Raw genomic sequence first — 19,563 nt, forward strand, 5'->3', positions numbered from 1 at the left:
GGCGCAGAGGAGAGGCAAAGGGCTTAGCTTGGAGACTGGGTCTGGGTCTCATCGGTTGACAATGGTAGTTAGGCTTCCTGGAGGGCTCATTCTGCAGGCTCTGTTCTAATCGCTTTGCTGTGTGAACTTGTCTAATTACAGCAGGAGGTGCTGTTACTCTCCTGTCTTGCAGGTGAGAACACCAAGTAACTGTCCCAGAGTTAAGGAGCCAGTCAGTTCTGGAACCAGGACTGGAGCCCAGACAGTCTGACTCCAGAACCCGCACTTTGGACCACTCTCACACTGCTTCCATTTATTCCACACCTGCTGCGTGTCGTGTCCTGAACGGATGCTAGCCCACTAAATCCTCACCTCAGCGCAGGTGTGATTCACGCTGTAGAAGAGGAAACCAAGATTTAGAGGATTAAGAATTTGCCTCAGGTCATTTCTCCTTCCTTCCTTTCTCCCTCCCTCCCTTCTTTCCTTCCTTCCTTCCAACATATATTTACTGAGAGCTTAGTATGCACTCGGCATAACCCCATGTTCTAGGCCCTGGGGTCACGTAGTGATCAAGGTAATTGTCAAAAGACAAATGTGATTCACATTCTCGTGATGCTTGTATTCCAGTGGGAAGAGACGTACAATAAACCAATAAATAAGTAAACAAATAAGAATATGCCGGATAAGTTACCAGAGAATTAAAATAAGGTGATGTGATGAAGACTGAGAGGTTACTTCTTTAGATGGTTCTTAGGGAGGCCTCTTTGTAAGGAAGTGACACCTGAGCTGAGATCTGGATGACAAGTCAGAGCCAACCACGTGAAGACCAGAGGAAGAACATTCCAGACAAGGGAGCGCCTACAAGTACCCAAAGGTGTGAGATGGTGGGTGAAGGGGAGAGTGGGCAGAGAGGAGGTCAGTGGAAAGGAGGGTCAGATCATGGGAGCCTTGGTGAGCCAAAGTGGAGACTCTGGCTTTATTTGTAAGCACAGTGGGAAGATGTTGGAAGGTTTTCGTCAGGGGAGTAATGGGATCTGATTTTTGTTTGTAAGAGATCGTGTTGTCCGCTGGGTGGTGATTGGATTGTGGGGGCCATGTGGCATCAGGAAATTCTTTGGATATCTGGTAAGAAATGGCAATGGCTAATATTGGGGTGGTAGATACAGAGAGAAGGGAGTACGTGGGTTCAGGTGTGTTTTGGAGGAAGAGGTGGCTTGCTGATGAATTTGATGTAGGGAGCTAGGGAGAGAGGAATTTGGCCTGAACCACTAGGTAGATAATGATGCAATTTACTAAATTTGAGAAAGCTGGGTGAAGCAGCTCGGGAGAGGGTCTATTGTAGACCTGCTGAGTTTGTGTGTCTCTTAGCTGTCCCATCAAATGGGCATCTCCGTAGTCAAGTGGAATTCCAGAGAGTGATTAGGGCTGGAGATCTGGATTTGGGAGTCTGTGCTGTACTGTTGATACATAAAACCGTGGAACTGGAGATGACCTTGGAGAGAAGGTAGATGGAGGAGAGGACTAAGTCCTGGGATGTGCTGGCACTTACTGGTTGAGCTGAAAAGAAAGAGAAGGAAAAGAAAGTGAAAGAGAAGGAAAACGAGATGTGTGCAGTTTCAAGGAAGACGAGAAGAAGTGTTTCTGGAAGGAGGGAGTGGGTAGCATACTACAAGTAAATTTAGAGTGGAGAACATGAAGGTCATTGCTGACCCAGGGCAGGGCCATTTCAGGGAAGCCTGACTGGTACGAGTTGAAGAGAAAATGTCAGGTGTGGAAGTAGACAGACCTCTAGACAACACTTTTAGTGAAGGCGGCAGAGGAAGGTGGTAGCCAGAGGGGTCAAGTCAGGGTCTTTTCAAATGTGGAGAATAGAGCATGTTTGTTTCCTGGTGAGAGGCGTCCACATGGGAGGGAGAGAGCAATGGCTGAGAAAGAGGTCCTGGCCGCAGGGGTGCTGTCCTCAAGAAGGCATGATGGTGCGAGACAGTGGCCATGGTAAGTAACAGGAGGGATGGTTGAGACAGTAAGCGAGGGGGAATTCGGTGGTTTGGGTGGTGAGAAGATGAGGGACTTCCCACCTGAGTACTTTCGGTTTTCCCGGATGAAGGGGTATAAGCTTGTCAGGTGGGGCTTGGGTGGGGAGTGTGGAGGGTTTGAAGAGAGGAGAGGGTGTGAAGTGGTCCATTGGGAGAGGAGGCAAGTAGACCTTCTAGGGGCTCATGGCGGGAGTGCAGCCTTGTGTCCATTGGCGAACAGTGGTCATGTATGTTCTCCAGCAGCAGTCAGCGGTGATAAGCGGCAGATACATGTGTTTAACTGGGGCTGGGGGTTCCAGGTGAGAGCACTGGAGGGGAGCCAGCGTGGGTTGAGGGGCTGCAGGGTGTAATGAGTGGCAGGGCACCCAGGCCTTTCTGTCCCCACCCAGCCCTGCTTCCAGCGTAACCATTTCCCCCGCTTTCTCCTCTTTCTCCCTCTGAGAAGTGCCAGCAGGGACTTCCCAGGCTAAGCAGTCCTGGACTTCTGGGACTCAGTCCTGATGGAGTACCCCCAGCGCCACCTCCCTCCCTCCCGTCCGTTTCTGAACGTTTCTTCTTTGGTTGGCTCAGGATCCCAGCGAGAGAGGGGAAAGTGGGGGTGTCCCAGAAGTCTCCTAAAGCCTGTGTCAGCGAGGGGCTGTTGCTGCTCTGTCTCCCCATCTGCTTGGATGGGTTCAGCTATAAATCAATGAAATAAATACTGCCATGCCTGAGGGATACCTTTTCCTTTTCTCCCTTAGGTTTTGGAGAAGGCTTCTGGTCAAGGATTTGCCAAAAGCACTGGTGAGACCCGGAGTGGCCATCTCTTGCCTGCAGTGTCTCTAGAGCTCCCGATCTACTTTGCCCAGCCTCCTTTCCAGCTTTGTTCCATGTTTGCCCTCAGTGTAGGGAATGCCCCTTTCTGTTGCTCTAGGATGCTTTCTTGATTGAGGAATATCCTCCAGGACACCCTCCCCATCCAGCGGAGGGTCTGAAGGCTGAGCTGGAAGGATGTGGCTTCAAAGCCCATCTTATCCCACCTCTGCGGGCAGGCCAGGGCCTCAGGGCGGGTGGAGTGGGGCACACAGTCCGCTGGGGAGCCCTGCTGCCTCTAGGACTTGATCTTCTGGTTTCCAGCTTGTACACAGCTCACTCCTAAAGCTTCTGGAGAGACGGAGAAACCGAGGACAACCTTCTTTGCAGTTCCCATGGAAATGAGGTGAGCAGAGGTGTAGAGAGACCACCGGGGCAAATGGCGACTACAGACATGGTTCATTCCCTGGAGGATGGGGTCAGGAATGATGCTGGTGGGGGATGAAGTTTTCAGGAACGCCTGCACAGACCCAGGCGCTAAGGCTGTGACTTCAGACCCACAGTGACTTAAAACATCTGTTTCCACTTATGTACAGTGAAGGCCTGCGACTCTCCCTCCCCCTGGATGCCATGAGATCAGCAGGTCCACAACATCTTCTGCTTTAACAAGTGGACACCATTCTTTTTGTTGTTGTTGTTGTTGAGTTAATGATAGGTTACAATCTTGTGAAATTTCAGTTGTACATTGATGTTTGTCAGTCATGTTGTAGGTGCACCACTTCACCCTTTGTGCCCACCCCCCACCCCACCTTTTCCCTGGTGGAAGTGGACACCATTCTTAATGACAGGGATGCCAGAATAATCTGACTTGAAATGCTATAGGAGAGTGGTTATTTTATTTTATTTTATTTTTTTTGGTGAGGAAGATTGGCCCTGAGCTAACATCTGTGCCAGTCTGCCTCTATTTTGTATGTGGGATGCTGCCACAGCATGACTTGATGGGTAGTGTGTAGGTCTGTGCCCTGGGTCCTGGCCCGTGAACCTGGGCTGCTGAAGTGGAGCGTGTGAACTTAACCACTGTGCCACCGGGCTGGCCCCCTGGTTTTGTTTTTTTAAAGCAGCAGTGTTGCCTTGCTGACCACGTGTGACTTAGGCAGGTGATAAAGTGTGTGCATTGGGCATGTGCTGAAACACGGGGAGGAGTGAATCTGGGGTTGAAAACATGTCCTGGGTCGTGGCCGGCCCACACTCGCATCATTTAGAGGTTCATGAGTCACTTTGGCAGGCTCAGGGTCAGCCCAGCGAGAGCTTTTGCCTGTCTCTCTCTATGGCATTCCCCGGTGTGTTTTGCTTCCCTCACTGCTCCCCCTTCCCAGACTCCCAAGCCCCTGGGCCCCCTGGCACGGTGCTTCCTCTGCTCTGCATTAGGATGCCTTGAGTACTCGTCCCCCACCCCGGAGGGGTGAGCGCGGCTCTCCAGCTCAGGGTGATCCTCCTGCCTGTGGCCCGCCCAGCATCCTCCAGGACGGTGCCAGTGGAATCGCTCCTTCCTTCTCCCTCTTCCCTTTGTTCCCTGCTCCTCCCGCAGAGGGTCCTTCCTGGTGCTGCTCCTGAGGGAGTGCTTCCGAGACCTGTGCTGGCTGGCCACCATCCACAACATCGGCGGGGAGGTGGGGCTGCTGGTGACCAGCATCGTCCCGCAGACCCCATTCTTCTGGGCCATGCATGTCACTGAGGTACGGGCTTGTTGGTGGCCCTCTTGGGCTTCGGCACCTTCCCGCGGAGCCTTCTTGGGGTGAGTGTGGTGTGGGGGCCAGTCAGTGGTGCAGATCAGGGTGACCGCAGTCCGATCCCTGGCTTCAGTGTCCTCCTCCCTCCCACCTCATATGTTTGGTTCCCTTGGGGCCAATTAGCGACACTGGAGTAACAGGTGACATCCACAGAGACAGATGTGTGATGCGAAGCAGGCAGTGAGGCCCGTTGCGTTTGTCCCATCTGCAGACTCTGCACCGGAACATGCAGGCGCTGTTCAGCACCCTGGCCCAGGCGGAGGAGCGGCAGCCCTACCTGCAGGACTGGGCCGTGCAGCGCGGGACCCGCTGTCTGGCGGAGTACCACCTGGGCGATTACGGGCGGGCCTGGAACAGGTGTGTGCCCGGGGGGCTGGAGGGTGCAGGAGAGGCCGCGGGCTGAGCAGCGCCTCCCCTCCCTCTTTTCTCCCTCCTTTGGACTCTGGCTTCTTTCCTGCTGCTTCCTCTCAAGATCTTGTCTGCTTGTTACCGCTTCCCTGTCCAAGGAAGGGAAAAGCACAGAAACTCACTGCTCCTCCGTCTGGACCTTCAAGCCCTCTTTCTTGAGGAGCTCTGTGCACGGCAGCAGGTGGAACAGCCCTCCTCTCCCTCTGGCCAGGTGCTGGGTGCTGGACCGGGTGGACGCCTGGGCTGTGGTCATGTTCATCGATTTTGGCCGGTCGGCCACCATCCCGGTGCAGTCCCTGCGCAGCCTGGATAGCGACGACTTCTGGACCATCCCCCCTCTGACTCAGCCATTCATGCTGGAGAAAGGTAAACCATCCTCCTCTCCCCGCTCTTCCTGAAGACGTCAGGGGTGGGAGATGCTGTGCCTGCCCCCAGATCTCAGCGGCGAATGGCGCAAGGGGCCAGAGGCCCTCGGGGTGCCTTTCAGCCTCTCGTCTTTTGATCTCACCCCAGTTTTTGGCATCTGCCCCTTGCAAAGCTGCCTCTTGAGTGCTGGTTTTCACACCTGGGTTCTCTGAGCCCCGAGATCCCGAGAGAGACCTCAGGTACTGCCCGAAGGCCAAGTTCTCCGGTGGGGCAGGGAGGGCGGGCTTCTCACCACACTTCTGCCAGCGCCGGTCAGCTCTCATCTGTTTTATGTGCATTGAATTTTGCTTAAGATTTCATTGCAAAAGGATTCTGTTCTGGAAGAAAACTAAAATTTGAAAGCTAGTGACAGGGATAAGCACTGGACTCGGGGTCTTCTCCTGATGGGCCGTTACTTTAGATCCAGACACCCGTCGGGGCCTCAGTTCCTACATCCTTGAAATGGAGAGGCCTCGTGCTTGCTCTGCCCCTTCTGAAGATTGGGGTTGGGTGAAATGTGAGGATGACAGAATGCTTTGGGGGATGAGGAGGAGAGGTGGAGGTGAAGAAACACGGACACACACACACTCTCTCTCACACACACACACACACACACACACACACACACACAACCAGTAAGATGGAAAAGCACCTCCACACAGCGCAGAGCCAAGGCTCCCTGGGAGGGGGCACCCCCCAGAGGTTGTCTTGGGTCATTGCATGAAGAGGGCCCCTGCTGCCCAGCCTGGGGAGTAACAAGCTGACAGCCAGAGCTCGGAGCTCCAGTCGGCTGAGCCTGACTGCTTGGGTGTTGGAGGGTGGCCCAGAGCAGAGGGGCCCTCGCCCCAAAGAGCAGCTCCCAGCCTGTCAGAGGGGCCAGATCCGGGGGTGCTCACTCTCGTGTGGACTTGGAGACGGCCCTGAGAGGTCAGGCAGGCAGGGGTACAATTTTCCTCCTTTTATGGAGGAGAAAAGTAAGGCTCAGAAAAGTGAAAGGACCTTCTTTATGTTTCATAACAAGAAAATAGCAAAGCTGGGAACTGAGGTCTGACTCTTGATAGGAGCCAGTTTCATGCATAGAGTCCCAGAGTTTGGGGGGATGGCAGGATCTGAGTAGGGGAGAAAGGTGGGTTTCTGACCAGTGTGCTGCCCTGCCTGTTGCCACCGTGAGAGTGCTCACTCCTTGTGGTGAAGGCCTCTCTGCTCTTTAACCTCCATCTCTCTCTCCAGCCCAAACTCTCAGAGCAGAGTTGAGTGAACACAATTTTCTGTCCCCAGAATTTCCCATTAGAGAATGTAACAGCCCAGATCCCTGTAATTATTTTAACAACAATAATAATGCCTCCTTTTATGTGCTCTTACTTTGCCCTCCCCCACCTTTCCAGCATTTACCACCTCATTTTATCCTGGCAGCAGGGAGTTCACACTGACTAGCAGAGACTTGTCCGGAGGAGCTGGTCTGCAGCCAGAGCGCTTCCCCACCGCGGCCTCTTGCTTCCCTCCCTTGCTCCTCCTGCCTGATCAAGTGCCACCAAGGTTTTGTTGTTGTGTTTTGTTTTGTAGACATTTTGAGTTCGTATCAGGTTATCCATCGCATCCTCAAAGGGAAGATCACTGGTGCTTTGAACTTGGAGGTAACTGCCCCGTATCAAGCTCTTCCCCTCCCCTCCCCCCTCGGGCTCTCAGCTGCAGCCTCGATCCTGCATGTTTTCCTGGCCTGTGTTCCCTTTGACGAAACAAACTGAAGTTATCCAAGGGGTTGGTGGACTGGCTAGGGACGGTCCTTCCTTCCCGCTGAGACTTTGTGTTTCTCTTCCAGTCACACATCCTGAAGTTTGAAGAGTTTAAATAACGTGGCTACAATCAGTGTGTTCCCTCCCTGGTCCAGATTCTGCCGGCGCTGCCCACTTGTACCCCTTTCGTTCTCGAGGCCTTGGGGGTGAATAGGCCACACCGGTGCCCAGCATTGATTTGATTCCCATTTGCCCCCAGCTCACCTCTCAAAAAAGAGAGAGTGAAGTCCCAATTTGTCGTATTTTTGGTTCCCCAACTCAGCATGAACATTTGAACCAAACATAGGAAGCTTCTATGAGGTTGAAAGCCTGAGGGAGCCCATGTATTCCTTTCTGTGTCTCTTCTTTGCACCATATAGTGCCATATCAGTTGCCCTAAGATTCTGCTTAATTTTTCTGGCGTTCCATTGTAGGATCAGGTGGGGAGCACTAGCCAGTGAGCCATCAACTTGAATAAACGTTGGCATGTTTCACAAGTTTGGGGTGATCCATTCCTGTCTGGCCACCCCTCCCAGCCCTGCCTCCTGAAATGCCGTGGTGAGATTGAGAAGCAGCCATGTGCCTCACGCGTTCCCTCAGCTCCATCCTTGGACTCTGGGGCTGCCCCCGCCCGGGGATATAGATGCACACGCGAGGGATCCGGTAACAACCTAAAAGTTTGTTTCATTTCTGCCTGCCTTAGTGGAGAGCAGAAAATTGGTTCAGGATGATAGGGCCTTGATTCTTTTTTATGCTTTGTAATTTCATTAGAACCTTAAACTTAAGGTCATAAAAGGGAGTGTTAGGTTTGACGGGAACAGTGGAAGATTCTCTTAGTATTGGTGGTATACAACTCAGGAGCTGGCGTTTTCCTTTATGTCAGGTGAACATGGACCCAATTATTTCTTTAAATAATTTTATTAGAGCCAAACTATTTAAATAATTTTATTTGTTTCATCCTTTGGTAGATGAGAAAAATACATTACAAAATACATTATACAGAGGACAGCTCACAGTACACATTACTAAAAACACAATCTACATTCCAGCCAGGGCTGGTGATAAGTTCTGAGGAAAGCCACAGAGGCCTTGAAAACCAGGTGTCAGCTCTATGGAATGAGTTTTCCCCTTGGGTCCCCTCTTTATCTCAATCTCAACATATATTAGCACCCCATCTCAGGTGGGCGTGGGTAGAGTTAGAGCAGCATTGAGTGGGACCAGTGAACTCATCCACCTGAAGCAGCAAGACATTAAAATCCCTTCAAAGAAAAGGGGGTTAAATGACCACTGTTAAAATTGCTGTGTCTCAAACAGCATTGCAGAGCTCTCGCGTCCCACAGGTTCCTAGGCAGCTGTCTGGAATCTGGGCTTTCTAAGACTTTCTCGGCCGTCCCTAGTCTGTCATTTCAGTCACTGTCCAGCCTGTGGGCACAGTCTGTCCTAAGAGACTGTCTCAGCCTGAGAGCAAGCTTAGTGACCCAGACAGGTAGGTAGTGCGTGTCACATGCAGACATCATGCCCACACCTTCAAATAGCGTGTACAGACACCACAGCCCTGACAGTTCTAGCTCAGCAGACTTCCCACCTCACTCTCCCCTTCCCAGCAGTTCCAGAGCCTGAGTTGAGGACACAGGAGAACAGAACCCGCCCCCCCACACACATTCAAACAGTAGGACTCACCGTATGGGAGGGGCTTGAGACAATCCATAATTCTCCAAACCAAGCCACTTACTTCAGAGCTATGCCCATCTTCTCTTACAAGACCAAATGAAGTAAGAGACAGGATGACCAGAGGAGCTACCAAGGAACACCTTTCAGTGCTCGTTAGGAGCCAGTGTCCAGGGTGTAGGGAACCAGTGAATGCCAGGTTGTAGCAAGATTGTGTTGCTGAGACCAGGAAGGCCACAGACACACGGAGACTGTGCCTCCGTCCCCAGTTCATTTAAAAGCAGTTCTGTGAAGCAGCCTCTTAGGCCTCCTTCCTCATTTTTTCCCTTAAAAATTTGAAAACACCTGTGACTAGAGAAGAACAGTAGCCCTAAGAATTAAGGTCATCATTTCAGCCTGCTGCATTGTGGTTTAGCAGGCTGGGCTCTGCACTCCAAGGGAAACAAGTGCTGGTCGTTCCAGAGGCCTTCAGGAGAACTCTGGGGCTGAGCCAGGCGTGTGCTTCAGCTCCACCTTTCTCTGGCTTCAGTAGCAAAGTACAGCCTCTCATCATCTTCACCACAGCCACAGTGGACCTGGTACCCCTCCCCACCACCCAAGTACTTCAGGGGATGGGGGTGGGGTGGGATGTGGGAATAAAAATAAATATGAGTCAAGACCAGCACATCTTCAAATTAACAAACTGTAATTGTTTTCCCAAAGATACATTTTTTTCATACACATCCATCATACACTGTAACCAAAAAAAGCAGTGTACATGAAATAAGAGAAAATAAATTAAAAATCCATAGCATAGGTAAGGAGGCTCTAGTCTGGAGCACAGCTGAGTTTCCAGCAATATAAGGAGGCTTGAAAGTTTCTTTTATAAGAATGCCTGCTAGCAAGGGTTCCAGCCAGGTGGTTGGTTGGTCTGTAAGTCAGTCTTGAGTACTTGAAACAGTTCTGTGTGTGTTTTTTTTCCTTAGCGTTTAGAATAGCCATCATTGTCCTGCAATAGGCAGAGCTATCACGTCCAGGAAAAATGAGGGAGGGAACCACAGAGGCAGCGTGAGATCCAAATACAGCATTCAAAGGTAATTGGTCCAGTGGTGCCTGGGGAAGGAGGAGGGGAAGGACACTCCAGGGTTAGCCATCTTCCTTTGGGGGTGTGTACCAGCCTGCAAAGACACCAAACAAAACAGTCAGTGAGATGGAGGCTGAAGCCCACCCTCACAACAGCAATGACAGAAGACATCTTCAGGGTTACAGGCGAAAAGATCCTAGGAAGGGATTCCCAGCAAGCGGGGAGAGAAGGTGTATGGGAAGCTGAGAAACTGCCAACCTGGAGATCATAAGGAAAGGGAGAATGAGGTGCCCAACCTGAGATGACAGAAGAGTGAGATGAGTTTTCTCAAAGGGCGGTCGGCAAGGGGAGCAGCGCCAACCCTACAGGTGGCATGATGGTTGGTGCTTTTCTGGGAGAAGAGGAGGCCGTTAGCCACCTCCAGCCCTTCTTTGGAGAACAGGTGCAGGTGCTGTGTTAATGGGTGGTAAAGGCTCAGAAACCAAAAGAAAGGGTTCTTGCTATTTGGCTGCAAGTGAAAGCCTCAGGCCTGGCAAGTGTCCGAATCTCGATTCCTGGCTCCAGCCTCACCGTTTTTTTCGTGGATCTGCACCAAGGACTTGTAGGACTGCTGTGCTCTTGTCAGACTGTACTGAGACTGGGGAGAGGAAACCACCAAATCAGGTCACAGCCAGCTGTGCCCTTACTGTCCCTCACCTTCCATAGGCTGCCACCACCCAGAGACCCAGAGTCCTGGCTCCCAGTACTTTGCTCTGTTGACACAGTACCCTCCATCTGGAAGGTCCCTTTGGGGTGCAACGCCATAGCCTTCCCTTTCCAGACCCGTACCCTCCCAGAAGACTTAGGATGCCTCTCAGACCAAAGCCCTTATCCTACTCCCACTGTGGATATCCCAGGCCTGCTCATCTGATGCTGCCAGCCCAGAGGCCTCATCCTCTCGGTCCCTGAAAGAAGGCACCTGGCCTGCTAGGGGCCCAGACTGTATGTGGGGCTGTCCCACAGTCCCAGGCCGGGCTCCTTACTTTGTTGGCTCCGAACTGCACTCGTGCTTTTCCCTTCACCAGTGTGGCACTGATCTGCATGATCACGGACTCTATTGAGTAGGCACTGCTCCAGCCCTGGGCAACAGGGAGGGACAAAGCAAACTAGTCAGAAGAGTTTTCAGAGAAACCTTGCACTTGTTCTCCGGCAAGCAGCTACATATACAGAAGGGCCCTTGCCCTTCACTCCGGAACAGCCATCACCTGCCTGCCTGGGTCAGTGGGTGAGGCCCTGCCCGGCAGGATGAAAGGGCCACACTGTGCCTATCACCCAACCCGTGGTGGGGGGGGTGGTGTGGGGGAGTAAAGCTCGGCCCAGCCCTGCCCACAGCAGCCTAGCCAAGAGCGAGACACACACTCACCTGTTTGGTGAGAAGTTCCATGCAGATGGCACCTCCGCCCAGAACATACCTGCAGAAGAAAGGTCAGTCAGTTGTGCCTGGCAAAAGCTCCACACCCCTGCCTTCCCCTCTGCAACAGGAGCCACCCTCTGCCCTTTTGGAGCCACTCACCCTCCGGAGAGGACTGGAGAGACAACCCTGACAAACGGTGGGTCAAAGGGAAAGTTATCCTGAGAGAGAGACAGAGGCCACAATCAGGGAGGGGAGGCCAGTGTCCTCCACAGGACTGCGGGGCAGGGAAGGACACCTAGGCAAAGGCGGGAGGAACTAGAAAAGGAAACAGTCTTACTTTAAAGGAAAAGTTAAGTAGGATGAAGTCGGCTCCTTCTTTCTCTTTGAGGATCTGGAGATCGTTGTGCAAAGCGCTGTCCTGGTCAACTCTATGAAGCAACAAGTCTGGGCTCACACTCCTGGTCCCAGCTCAGGAGCCTCATGACAGCTCCCACACCCCTAGGCTAGCAGCAGAGGGACAAAACAGTGCCCACACTCGCTCCTGGGACCCTGAAACTAACAAGCTCACAGCACTGCCCTGGAGACTCCCACCACTCACACTAAACTTCCTTTCCAATCCCAGAGTCCCCACTCACTTGAGGAGTTTGACATTCCAATCATACAGACTGTCATTCACGAGTTCGACTGCATAGTTTCCTGAAAGGGAGGAGGAAGATAGGTGTTATTAGGACAGTCCAGGTGGTAAGTGGTCCCTCATACAGATCCCTTTCCCAGGCTGAGAGAAAAAAGATCGAAGGTTCTAAGAGGTTCACCCCAGATGGACATGCATCCAATCTAAACCATGGGCTTGAGGAGTTCCATTCTTGGCCTGGAAAGTTCACAAGCATTTGTATATCCCAAACCTCTCAGGGCCCGTTACCACTATCATATATTTCTTTATGAGAAGCTCCAGTTCAGGCCCCTCTGAGGCAAACTCACCGCCTTTGAAACTCTGTGATCGGTATATATCCCTGAGCTCCTTCATCAGCCGGTCAGTGGCCTGCACCGAGCCAGACACTGCACCCTGCAAGGGAGGGATGACAGAAACATCCCACAGTCATGGGGTTTGGAAATACGCACACTAGACCTTAGGGGCAGTGTGGCAGCCTGCCCAGGATTTTGGCAAGGATTAGGCACATCCATAAGCCACCAAAAAAAAAGGAGTTTACTCCCCAGACTGATATACCATGGCCTACCACCTCCCAGCCAGTGCCCACCAACCCCTTGGCTCAGCTTCTCCCTAGAAGGCACGTACATTTAAGTAATCTTGCCTCTGGTTCTTTTTAATTTTCTCTAGTATGGCCAAGTTTTCTTTTCCGATGCCATCATCTTCAGATTTCTTGCCCTCAGCTGGCTCTTCCTCTTTCATTTCATAGTGATCTAGGTCTTCTGTGTCCTGGAGGAGATTTGGATGGGAGTGGGGTAGAGGAAGAAAGAAACCAACACAGGTTGTGGAGGCAGGCCATCCCCTTCAGTCCCGTTTGGCCTAGAGCTGCAAGTTAATACACGGTGGTCTAGCTAGCAGGCTAATGAACACGATACCCTTTCCTTTTCTGGAACAATTCCCAGTCCCATTCCCACCACAATCCAAATAACAAGGTCAATCTCTCCTCCTAGGCAGTTCTCAAGCAGCAGAACTATATGAGGACCCAGGGAAAGCAAGCAGGGGCTCAGCCCTCTTGTTCCCCAGACTGACCCTGCTCCAACCATCCCTAAACTCTCCCTTGGCAGCAGAAACTCTTCCTTAATTTATAGAAACTCTGGCTTGATGTTGTGACTCAAAGCTAAGGTTTCACCAGATGATTGTCGTACCCAGGATTTCTTGCCACTCCAAGTCTAAAGGAGAAACCTGGATCAGCAATGTGCCCTCCCTACAAGTGCAGGGCCCAAGTCAGGTGTGCAGAGGCACCCACTGCCAGGATGCAAATGAGGGAGGTCAGGAACAGAATTAGCCCCTATTCACCCTGCTCTAAGTGAGCAAGCAGCTCACTATGCATGGGGGAGGGGGAGCCCACATCCAGGATTCTGCCCCCTCAGATGCTGGAGGGGTGGCGCAGAAGGCTGTCCACTGTCTGAGAGGAGGTACGTTTCATATATCACCAGCCCTTTCTGCATCTTAAGACTCTAACAAAGTCACAGAAGTTTCAGAACCCGGGTCGCTAATCCAATGCTCGGAAACAAAGCCATCAGTGTGATCTCCTCGCTCTGGCAAGACACAGTTAATACTAACCTTCTAATTATTACATTAGCTGCTGACATCTACTGAATGTTTATTATATCTCAGGTACTGTACTAGATGCTATTCACTGTAGCTCATTTAATTCTTACGGCCACCATGCCATTATTGTACCATTACCCTCATTTACAGATGAGGAAGCTGAGGTCTCCTGAGGTTAACTATCACGCCCCAAGTCATACAACTCTTTAGTAGAGCTCAGACGTGAATCAAATTCGGTCTGGCTCTGAAGGTCAAATTCTTAACCATTATGTTACATTCCAGAAAAGTATCCATGTTTTTAGAGAATATATCAGATCATTTAGCACTTATCACGTACTGTATGGAGCATTTTACATGCAATGCCTCATTTAATTTTCAAGACAACCAAATGAAGTTGATGTTATAATCCTATTTTATAAATAAGGGGACAACAGCTTAATGAGATTAGGCAAAATTCTCCAATTAAGACAGCTAGGAGATACAGGATGTGAACTCAGGTCTGACTCCAAAGCCATCTGAAATAAACTGGCTGCTTGATTTACATAGACTTGCACTTCACTGTCCTCAGTGGTTGAATGTGGGTGCCCTGCCTCCTCTACTACACTGACTGCTCCTTCAGGTCACTAAACCCGTCCTTATTCCTCTGGGATTTTCCTCTCCCCAGTTCTATTCTGGAGCTCTGTATACAGTGGGTGCTCAATGCTGAGACTGAGCGAGCTTCCCGCCAGTGCCGCCTTAGGCAGCAAGCCTACCTCAGGCATCTCCTCATCTTCGTCTTCTGAAGACACGTCTTCCTGTGTGCACTGCGGTGGGGAGGGGAAAGATGGAGATCAGAGCCCCGGTGGCTTCCTAGAAGGCAGCCTCTGACCTAGTCCCCTGGGCTCCAGGTTTGGAAACTGTGCGCCTGCCCATACTGCTGCCAGCCTCTCTACCGGCCAGATCTGAGTAGAAGCAACAGCCCAGGGAATGACTTCACTACCAGCCTATTATCCTCCTACCATATGCCAAAGAATCAAAGAGAAGCAAAATGGCTGTTTCTGTCACCTACCTCACAAATCCCAGTTTAATTTTCCCAAGAAACCCTCCTTTACTCAATTGTCTCTAGACTGACATTGTGTTCTCAGTTCTTGACCAGGGGCCTGGGTCCCCAGTGGCCACCAACTACTACTGCTAGTGGTAAAAATTCCCCCCTTCCTCTTGTCATGAAGGATGCTGCCCATGAAAGTGAGCTTTGAGAGAGAGGTGAAGCTACTAGTGCCCCATTTAGCTAGATTCCCATCGGGAAAAGAAAGAGACCAGGAGTCACGAAATGTCTGTGTGTTTGGAGTGCGTAGAGGTGAAGAGAAACTACTACAGATTCATCTCAATTAACATGTGTTTATTGAGTGCTGTGTGTGAGGCAAGGCTGCACAACAGGGCCCCAAGCCCCTCCACTGCTCACCTGCTCTGCTGGCAAGGGCTGATCCAGCATCTCCACATCTGGATGCTGAGGGAGGTTATAGAGTTTACACAGGTCGGAGATGATCCTCTTCAGATGCTGCAATAGCTGGGGGTAGGAGACCACAGTGACATCAAATACTCCTTCCCCACCCCAATCTGGACTGGTGCATGGATGAGCTCTTAGCTTAGATCCCATGTTGGCACCTAGTTCCCTAAACCTGACGGACCATGTGGCTGCAGGAAGGAGTTTACTGGACCAATCCTGGGGCTGGTGCAGGGCTCTCCCTCTGGCTTCAGTAAGCAATTCCTCTAAGAAGTCTGGCCCCAAATGTTGAGCCCACTGCACCATCCACTTTCCAGATACATCTCCCTTTCACAGGATGTCTCCAGGACATGGGCCTCATAGGAAGAAAATGCACCCCCACCCCAACAACCTGGCCCCCTCACCAGAGTATTCCCCTTCTTTATGTCCACCAGCCTCTCCAAGACAGCAGCCAAGTTAGGGTCATCGGACTCCACCGACCAGATGGGGGGCACAGCAGGGTATGACTCCTGAGGGGAAAAGAGCAGGGAGAGTAGAGTGGTCAAGATGGAGGACTCTGGGAAAAGCTAGATTTTGCCTGCCCTCAGCTTCCCAAGACTTCTAGTCCCTCTGCTCGTCCCTCACCCCCATTACACACACATAAAAGCCCAGCTCAGCAGGTCAGTCTCTAACCAAGCAGCTTGCCAACAAATCCTAGACCAGCAGAAAAGGTCCCTGGAAGGACCCTTCCAAGAAGCCTGGACCCTTTTCTTTCTTTCCTCAAGAGTATACATCAGAGAAAGCAGCACAGCCAAACTGCTAACAGTGAGGGAGGCCTCCTATCTACTGTGCTGCCTATACAAGTTCCAGACTTGAAATTCTTCCACACCCAGCACAGCGTCCTCCAACCCTCCTGCTTTTCAAACTCCATAATCAGCTGAGGAAGGGATCGCCTCATCACAATCACACTGATGTGAAAAAAAGCAGAGGCTGCAGCTCACTTTCATTTTAGCTAGGGAAGGAGGAATAAAGACTAGATCATATCTCCAGAACCCAATAGTAAAACGGTAGCAGGAAGACTCTCCCCACCTCACTCCCAAGAGAACCCCTCAAAGGCCAACTCTCCCCACTTCTCCCTTGGGAACCTGCCACCTTCTTGGTCCAGGCGTAGGCTGTAGGGCTCCACATGGCAGGCTGGGAGAAAGAAGCCTACGCTGCTAACATTCCCAGCATTCCTGAGCCACAGTGCCAAATGCAGCCTGACCAGACTCCCCCTCTGCCCAAACCAAGGGGGCCAGTCAGGCCAAGTCTCCTCTATAGGGGCCACAGGGAGTCTCACTGAGAACCTTCTAAACTAACTTCCTTCCAGAGACAGACAGTAGACGGCCTCTGGCAACTGCAAGGGCAGCTAGAAGGGGGCAAACCTACCCTTAAGGAACTGGAAGCTTAATTCAGGAAGAAAATTAACTCTGGAGGTTTCCACGCATGCCACTTCTACGGGGGTCTTAGCTCTGCCATGGCTCTAATCATCAATGCTGGAGGAAAACAAACTATCAAAGATACTGGAGTCTTCACCTGACTAAGCCACACCTAGTCCTTCAATAATAACTTTTTAGCAGGGAAAAAAGTGGGGGAGGGAAATGGGAGCAGACAGAAGAAATGGGACACACGAGTTTTGGTGGGGCATCATCCCACCCAAGCTGAGGCTTGCCTCTCCAAACCTCGACCTGGTTTGATGAAGGAAAGGGATAGGAAACAAGAATCATGTAAATTGAATTCAGGCCCCTAAGTGCCAGACAATTCACAAATCTGTCCTTCCCCAAACTACTGACATTTGCAGTCTGCCTGCCTGGATAAAGTACTGTCCCCTGGCTCCTTAACCAATGCTCCTAGCAGGGAGAACACTGTCACAGCGGGTAGTATGAACCAATGTAAGTGCCACACCATGCAGTAGCAGACATTCCCAGATTATCAGAGGCGAGCCCTCTTCAAGGGACGTTTGAGGGTAGACTAGACAGGAGACATGTGAGGTGTCTCCTAGTCCAGCACGCCTAGGATGGAAAGACGTTCACTGGGGAGAAAAGGAACTGCTCCTACTCAGAATAAAACGGACAGCCCTAGACAGCACCATCATTACCAGGAAAGGCAACAACCAGGGCAACTGGAGACATCCACAGGGAACAGGAGGGGAGTGGCAGATCTGCTACCAGCTGGGGCAAAAGGAGGAGAGTTAGAGGTTACACCAGAATAAAAGGGAATCGAAACAAGAGGAGTCAGTGAGCTGCAAACTATCACTTCGTAAAACTCAGAAAGCAAAGAGGGGCTGCATGAGAGACGCCTGGGCAGGGATCCCACAGGTGGTAACGTCCTAAGTCAAAGGTACTACTGAGAAAGGGGCATCGATGAAACGTGCCGAGTTCCAAGCGAGGTCCTTCCAGCTGAGGTCAGTGCAGAGGCCTGGAACCTTGAGATGAGAGTTAAGGGAAGGAAGGGGCATTGCTAGGTGACAACGTAAAGTCGTGAAGTAACCAAAAGGACCCAAAATCATAAACCTTGGGGTGTGGGTGGGTTAGTGGAAAGGGGCAGTCGAGGCGCCATATGTCGGGGTGTCCCTCATTACGAAGGGTCAATGGTAGAGATTCTGGGTGCACGGCAGAACCTCAAGCGGCAGAAACAAGTGTAACCTGAAGAGAAGGTGCCGAACCCAGAGAGGGGATTCGGCCTCCTTGGTCCTTTGAGAGCAAAAAACTGTACAGGGCGATCCTGAGTCCCTGACAAGGGGCCCCCGGAGAGGCGCAAGCGAGGGGGTCCTCACCGTGATGTTGCAGTGGATGCGGACGGGATCCCCAGGCACCGACCCCCGTGGGGGGAGATGCGGTCCGGGCGCGGCCCCCGCCCCGGCCCCTCCAGCCCCAGCCAGCAGGAACTCGCAGCTCAGCTCGTCCAGGCAGGCGCTGGCAATGCGGAAGCGCTCGTGGCCGCGGTGGAAGATGGACTCGAGCAGCTTCAGCTCCCGCCTCAGGCAGGGCCCCGGCCCCGGGCCCCCCCCTGGGCCGCCCCCGGCCCCCGGCGCCGCCCCCTGGCCCCCCAGCTGCTGCCCCGGCCCCGGCTGCTGCTGCCCCTGCGGCTGCGGCTGCTGCATCCTCCGCTCCGCTCCGCTCCGGGGCCGGCGGGCCGGGAGCCTCCGGCCTCCGCTCCGGGCTCCGCCGCCGCCGCCGCCGCCGCCGCCGCCGCCGCCGCGGTCCGCACTTCCTGATCCCCCCTTCGCCAAGATGGCGCCGCCGCCACCTCCGGGACAGGGCCCCCCCCTCCGCTCGCCGGCCCCCCCCAGCCGCCGGAAGCTGCGCGCCCCTCCTCCTCCTCCTCCCCGGCGGCCACGCCTCCGTCCCCCCTCACGTGACCTCCCCGCGCTGGCCTCCTTCACGTGACCTCTCCCTTTTTCCCGCCCCCTCGTTCTCGACTGCCACCCTCCACATGTGACCCGGGGCTTCGGGCTAGCGGCTTTCAACGCCTCAGTGCGTGTTTACGTACATCGTGCGTGCGTGCGTGCGTGCGGCGACCCTCGCCGGCGCTCCCCTCTCACGTGACCCGGCGCCGCGTGCTCCCAGGGCGTCCTCGCGCGGGACCCTGTTTCCTTCCCTGGGCCCCTGTTCTCCGCCCCCGAGCCGCGGCGAGCGTGCCGGCCCTCGGTGGGCCGAGAAGGAGGAGGGGGCTTTCGGTCGCCGCTGGGCCGTGTTTATCCTGCGCCCCACGCTGCTTCTTGGCGCAGGGCTCCCGAGCCTCCCCCCGCCCCGTGGGAGTGGCATGCTCTGTTTGCACATGAATGAGGGGCCTGTGGTGGGGGAAGGAGCCACCGACCCCGTTCCGAGAGGCTTGGATTCTCGTCCCAGCCCTGCCGCTTCGGCTATGTGACCTTGGGTTAACCCCTTCCCGCTGAGCCTCAGTTTCCTCATCTGTACAGTGACTCTGATGAGGGTAATGCCTGCTTTGCCTACTCGCGAGGATTCGATTGGAGGAGACCGTGAAGTGTCCTGGGATAGATGGCTGGTCAATTGTGTATGAATCGTAGTGGAAAGCTGACTCGCCCCACAGTTCTGGACGAGGTTGGGGGAGGGACGGCATGGGCTTCCCCGCGGGGTCGTGGAAGGAGCGCATCTCTAGTCTAAACCATTAACCTGGCACTCAGATGGCAGGACACGAGTTCGGGCGGACCACATTCCGCGTCCCAAGCCTGAGCGGCTAACACCTTGTCGCAGTGGTCCAGGCATTGCCCGGAGTAGACGGTAGTGCCTCCGGGCCCTCGCTAGGTGGCGCTATCACAAAGGACAAAGCTGGGTGAGGTTCCAGACACCAGGAGCTGGCGTTCTTCTGCCAAGGGCAGGTGTTAGCCTGTGGTAGGGCCTTCTGAATTCCGCCTGGCCCGCTCGCTGCTGGAGCAACTGGCCTGACTGCCATCTTCTTGTCCCACTTGGACTGAAATGAGTTAACGTTTGTTGGAAGCTGAGTGTGCAGCTCGGTGCTCCGTACTGGGCTGCTCA

The 19,563-nt window shown here is 53.0% G+C and overlaps 2 protein-coding genes across 4 annotated transcripts in view; one reads left to right on the forward strand and one right to left on the reverse strand.

Moving 5' to 3' along the window:
- TDRD10 (tudor domain containing 10) overlaps positions 1-8,119 on the forward strand; it is a 47,248-nt gene extending 39,129 nt beyond the window's left edge. For all 3 annotated transcript variants that reach the window (XM_014837114.3, XM_014837113.3, XM_014837115.3), the window contains exons 7-13: positions 2,756-2,798; positions 3,132-3,213; positions 4,396-4,543; positions 4,809-4,954; positions 5,217-5,371; positions 6,974-7,044; positions 7,230-8,119. In XM_014837114.3, coding sequence (XP_014692600.2) covers positions 2,756-2,798; positions 3,132-3,213; positions 4,396-4,543; positions 4,809-4,954; positions 5,217-5,371; positions 6,974-7,044; positions 7,230-7,262 — 678 coding nt within the window. In that variant the 3' untranslated portion in view covers positions 7,263-8,119. The remainder of the gene's footprint in view (positions 1-2,755; positions 2,799-3,131; positions 3,214-4,395; positions 4,544-4,808; positions 4,955-5,216; positions 5,372-6,973; positions 7,045-7,229) is intronic.
- Positions 8,120-9,516: 1,397 nt separating this feature from the next.
- Positions 9,517-18,270, reverse strand: UBE2Q1 (ubiquitin conjugating enzyme E2 Q1). Its single transcript, XM_014836837.3, has 13 exons — positions 17,841-18,270; positions 15,451-15,555; positions 15,005-15,109; positions 14,316-14,366; positions 12,601-12,741; positions 12,285-12,369; positions 11,942-12,002; positions 11,644-11,734; positions 11,466-11,524; positions 11,316-11,364; positions 10,936-11,031; positions 10,484-10,550; positions 9,517-10,007 (listed from the first exon to the last, which is right to left on the reverse strand). The coding sequence occupies exons 1-13, from the start codon at positions 18,165-18,167 to the stop codon at positions 9,976-9,978; spliced, it is 1,269 nt and encodes a 422-aa protein (XP_014692323.3). The 5' UTR covers positions 18,168-18,270; the 3' UTR covers positions 9,517-9,975.
- Between the last annotated feature and the right edge of the window lie 1,293 nt (positions 18,271-19,563).

The sequence above is a fragment of the Equus asinus genome, chromosome 25 (genome assembly GCF_041296235.1).
Source record: "Equus asinus isolate D_3611 breed Donkey chromosome 25, EquAss-T2T_v2, whole genome shotgun sequence".
NCBI classification, from domain to species: domain Eukaryota; kingdom Metazoa; phylum Chordata; class Mammalia; order Perissodactyla; family Equidae; genus Equus; species Equus asinus.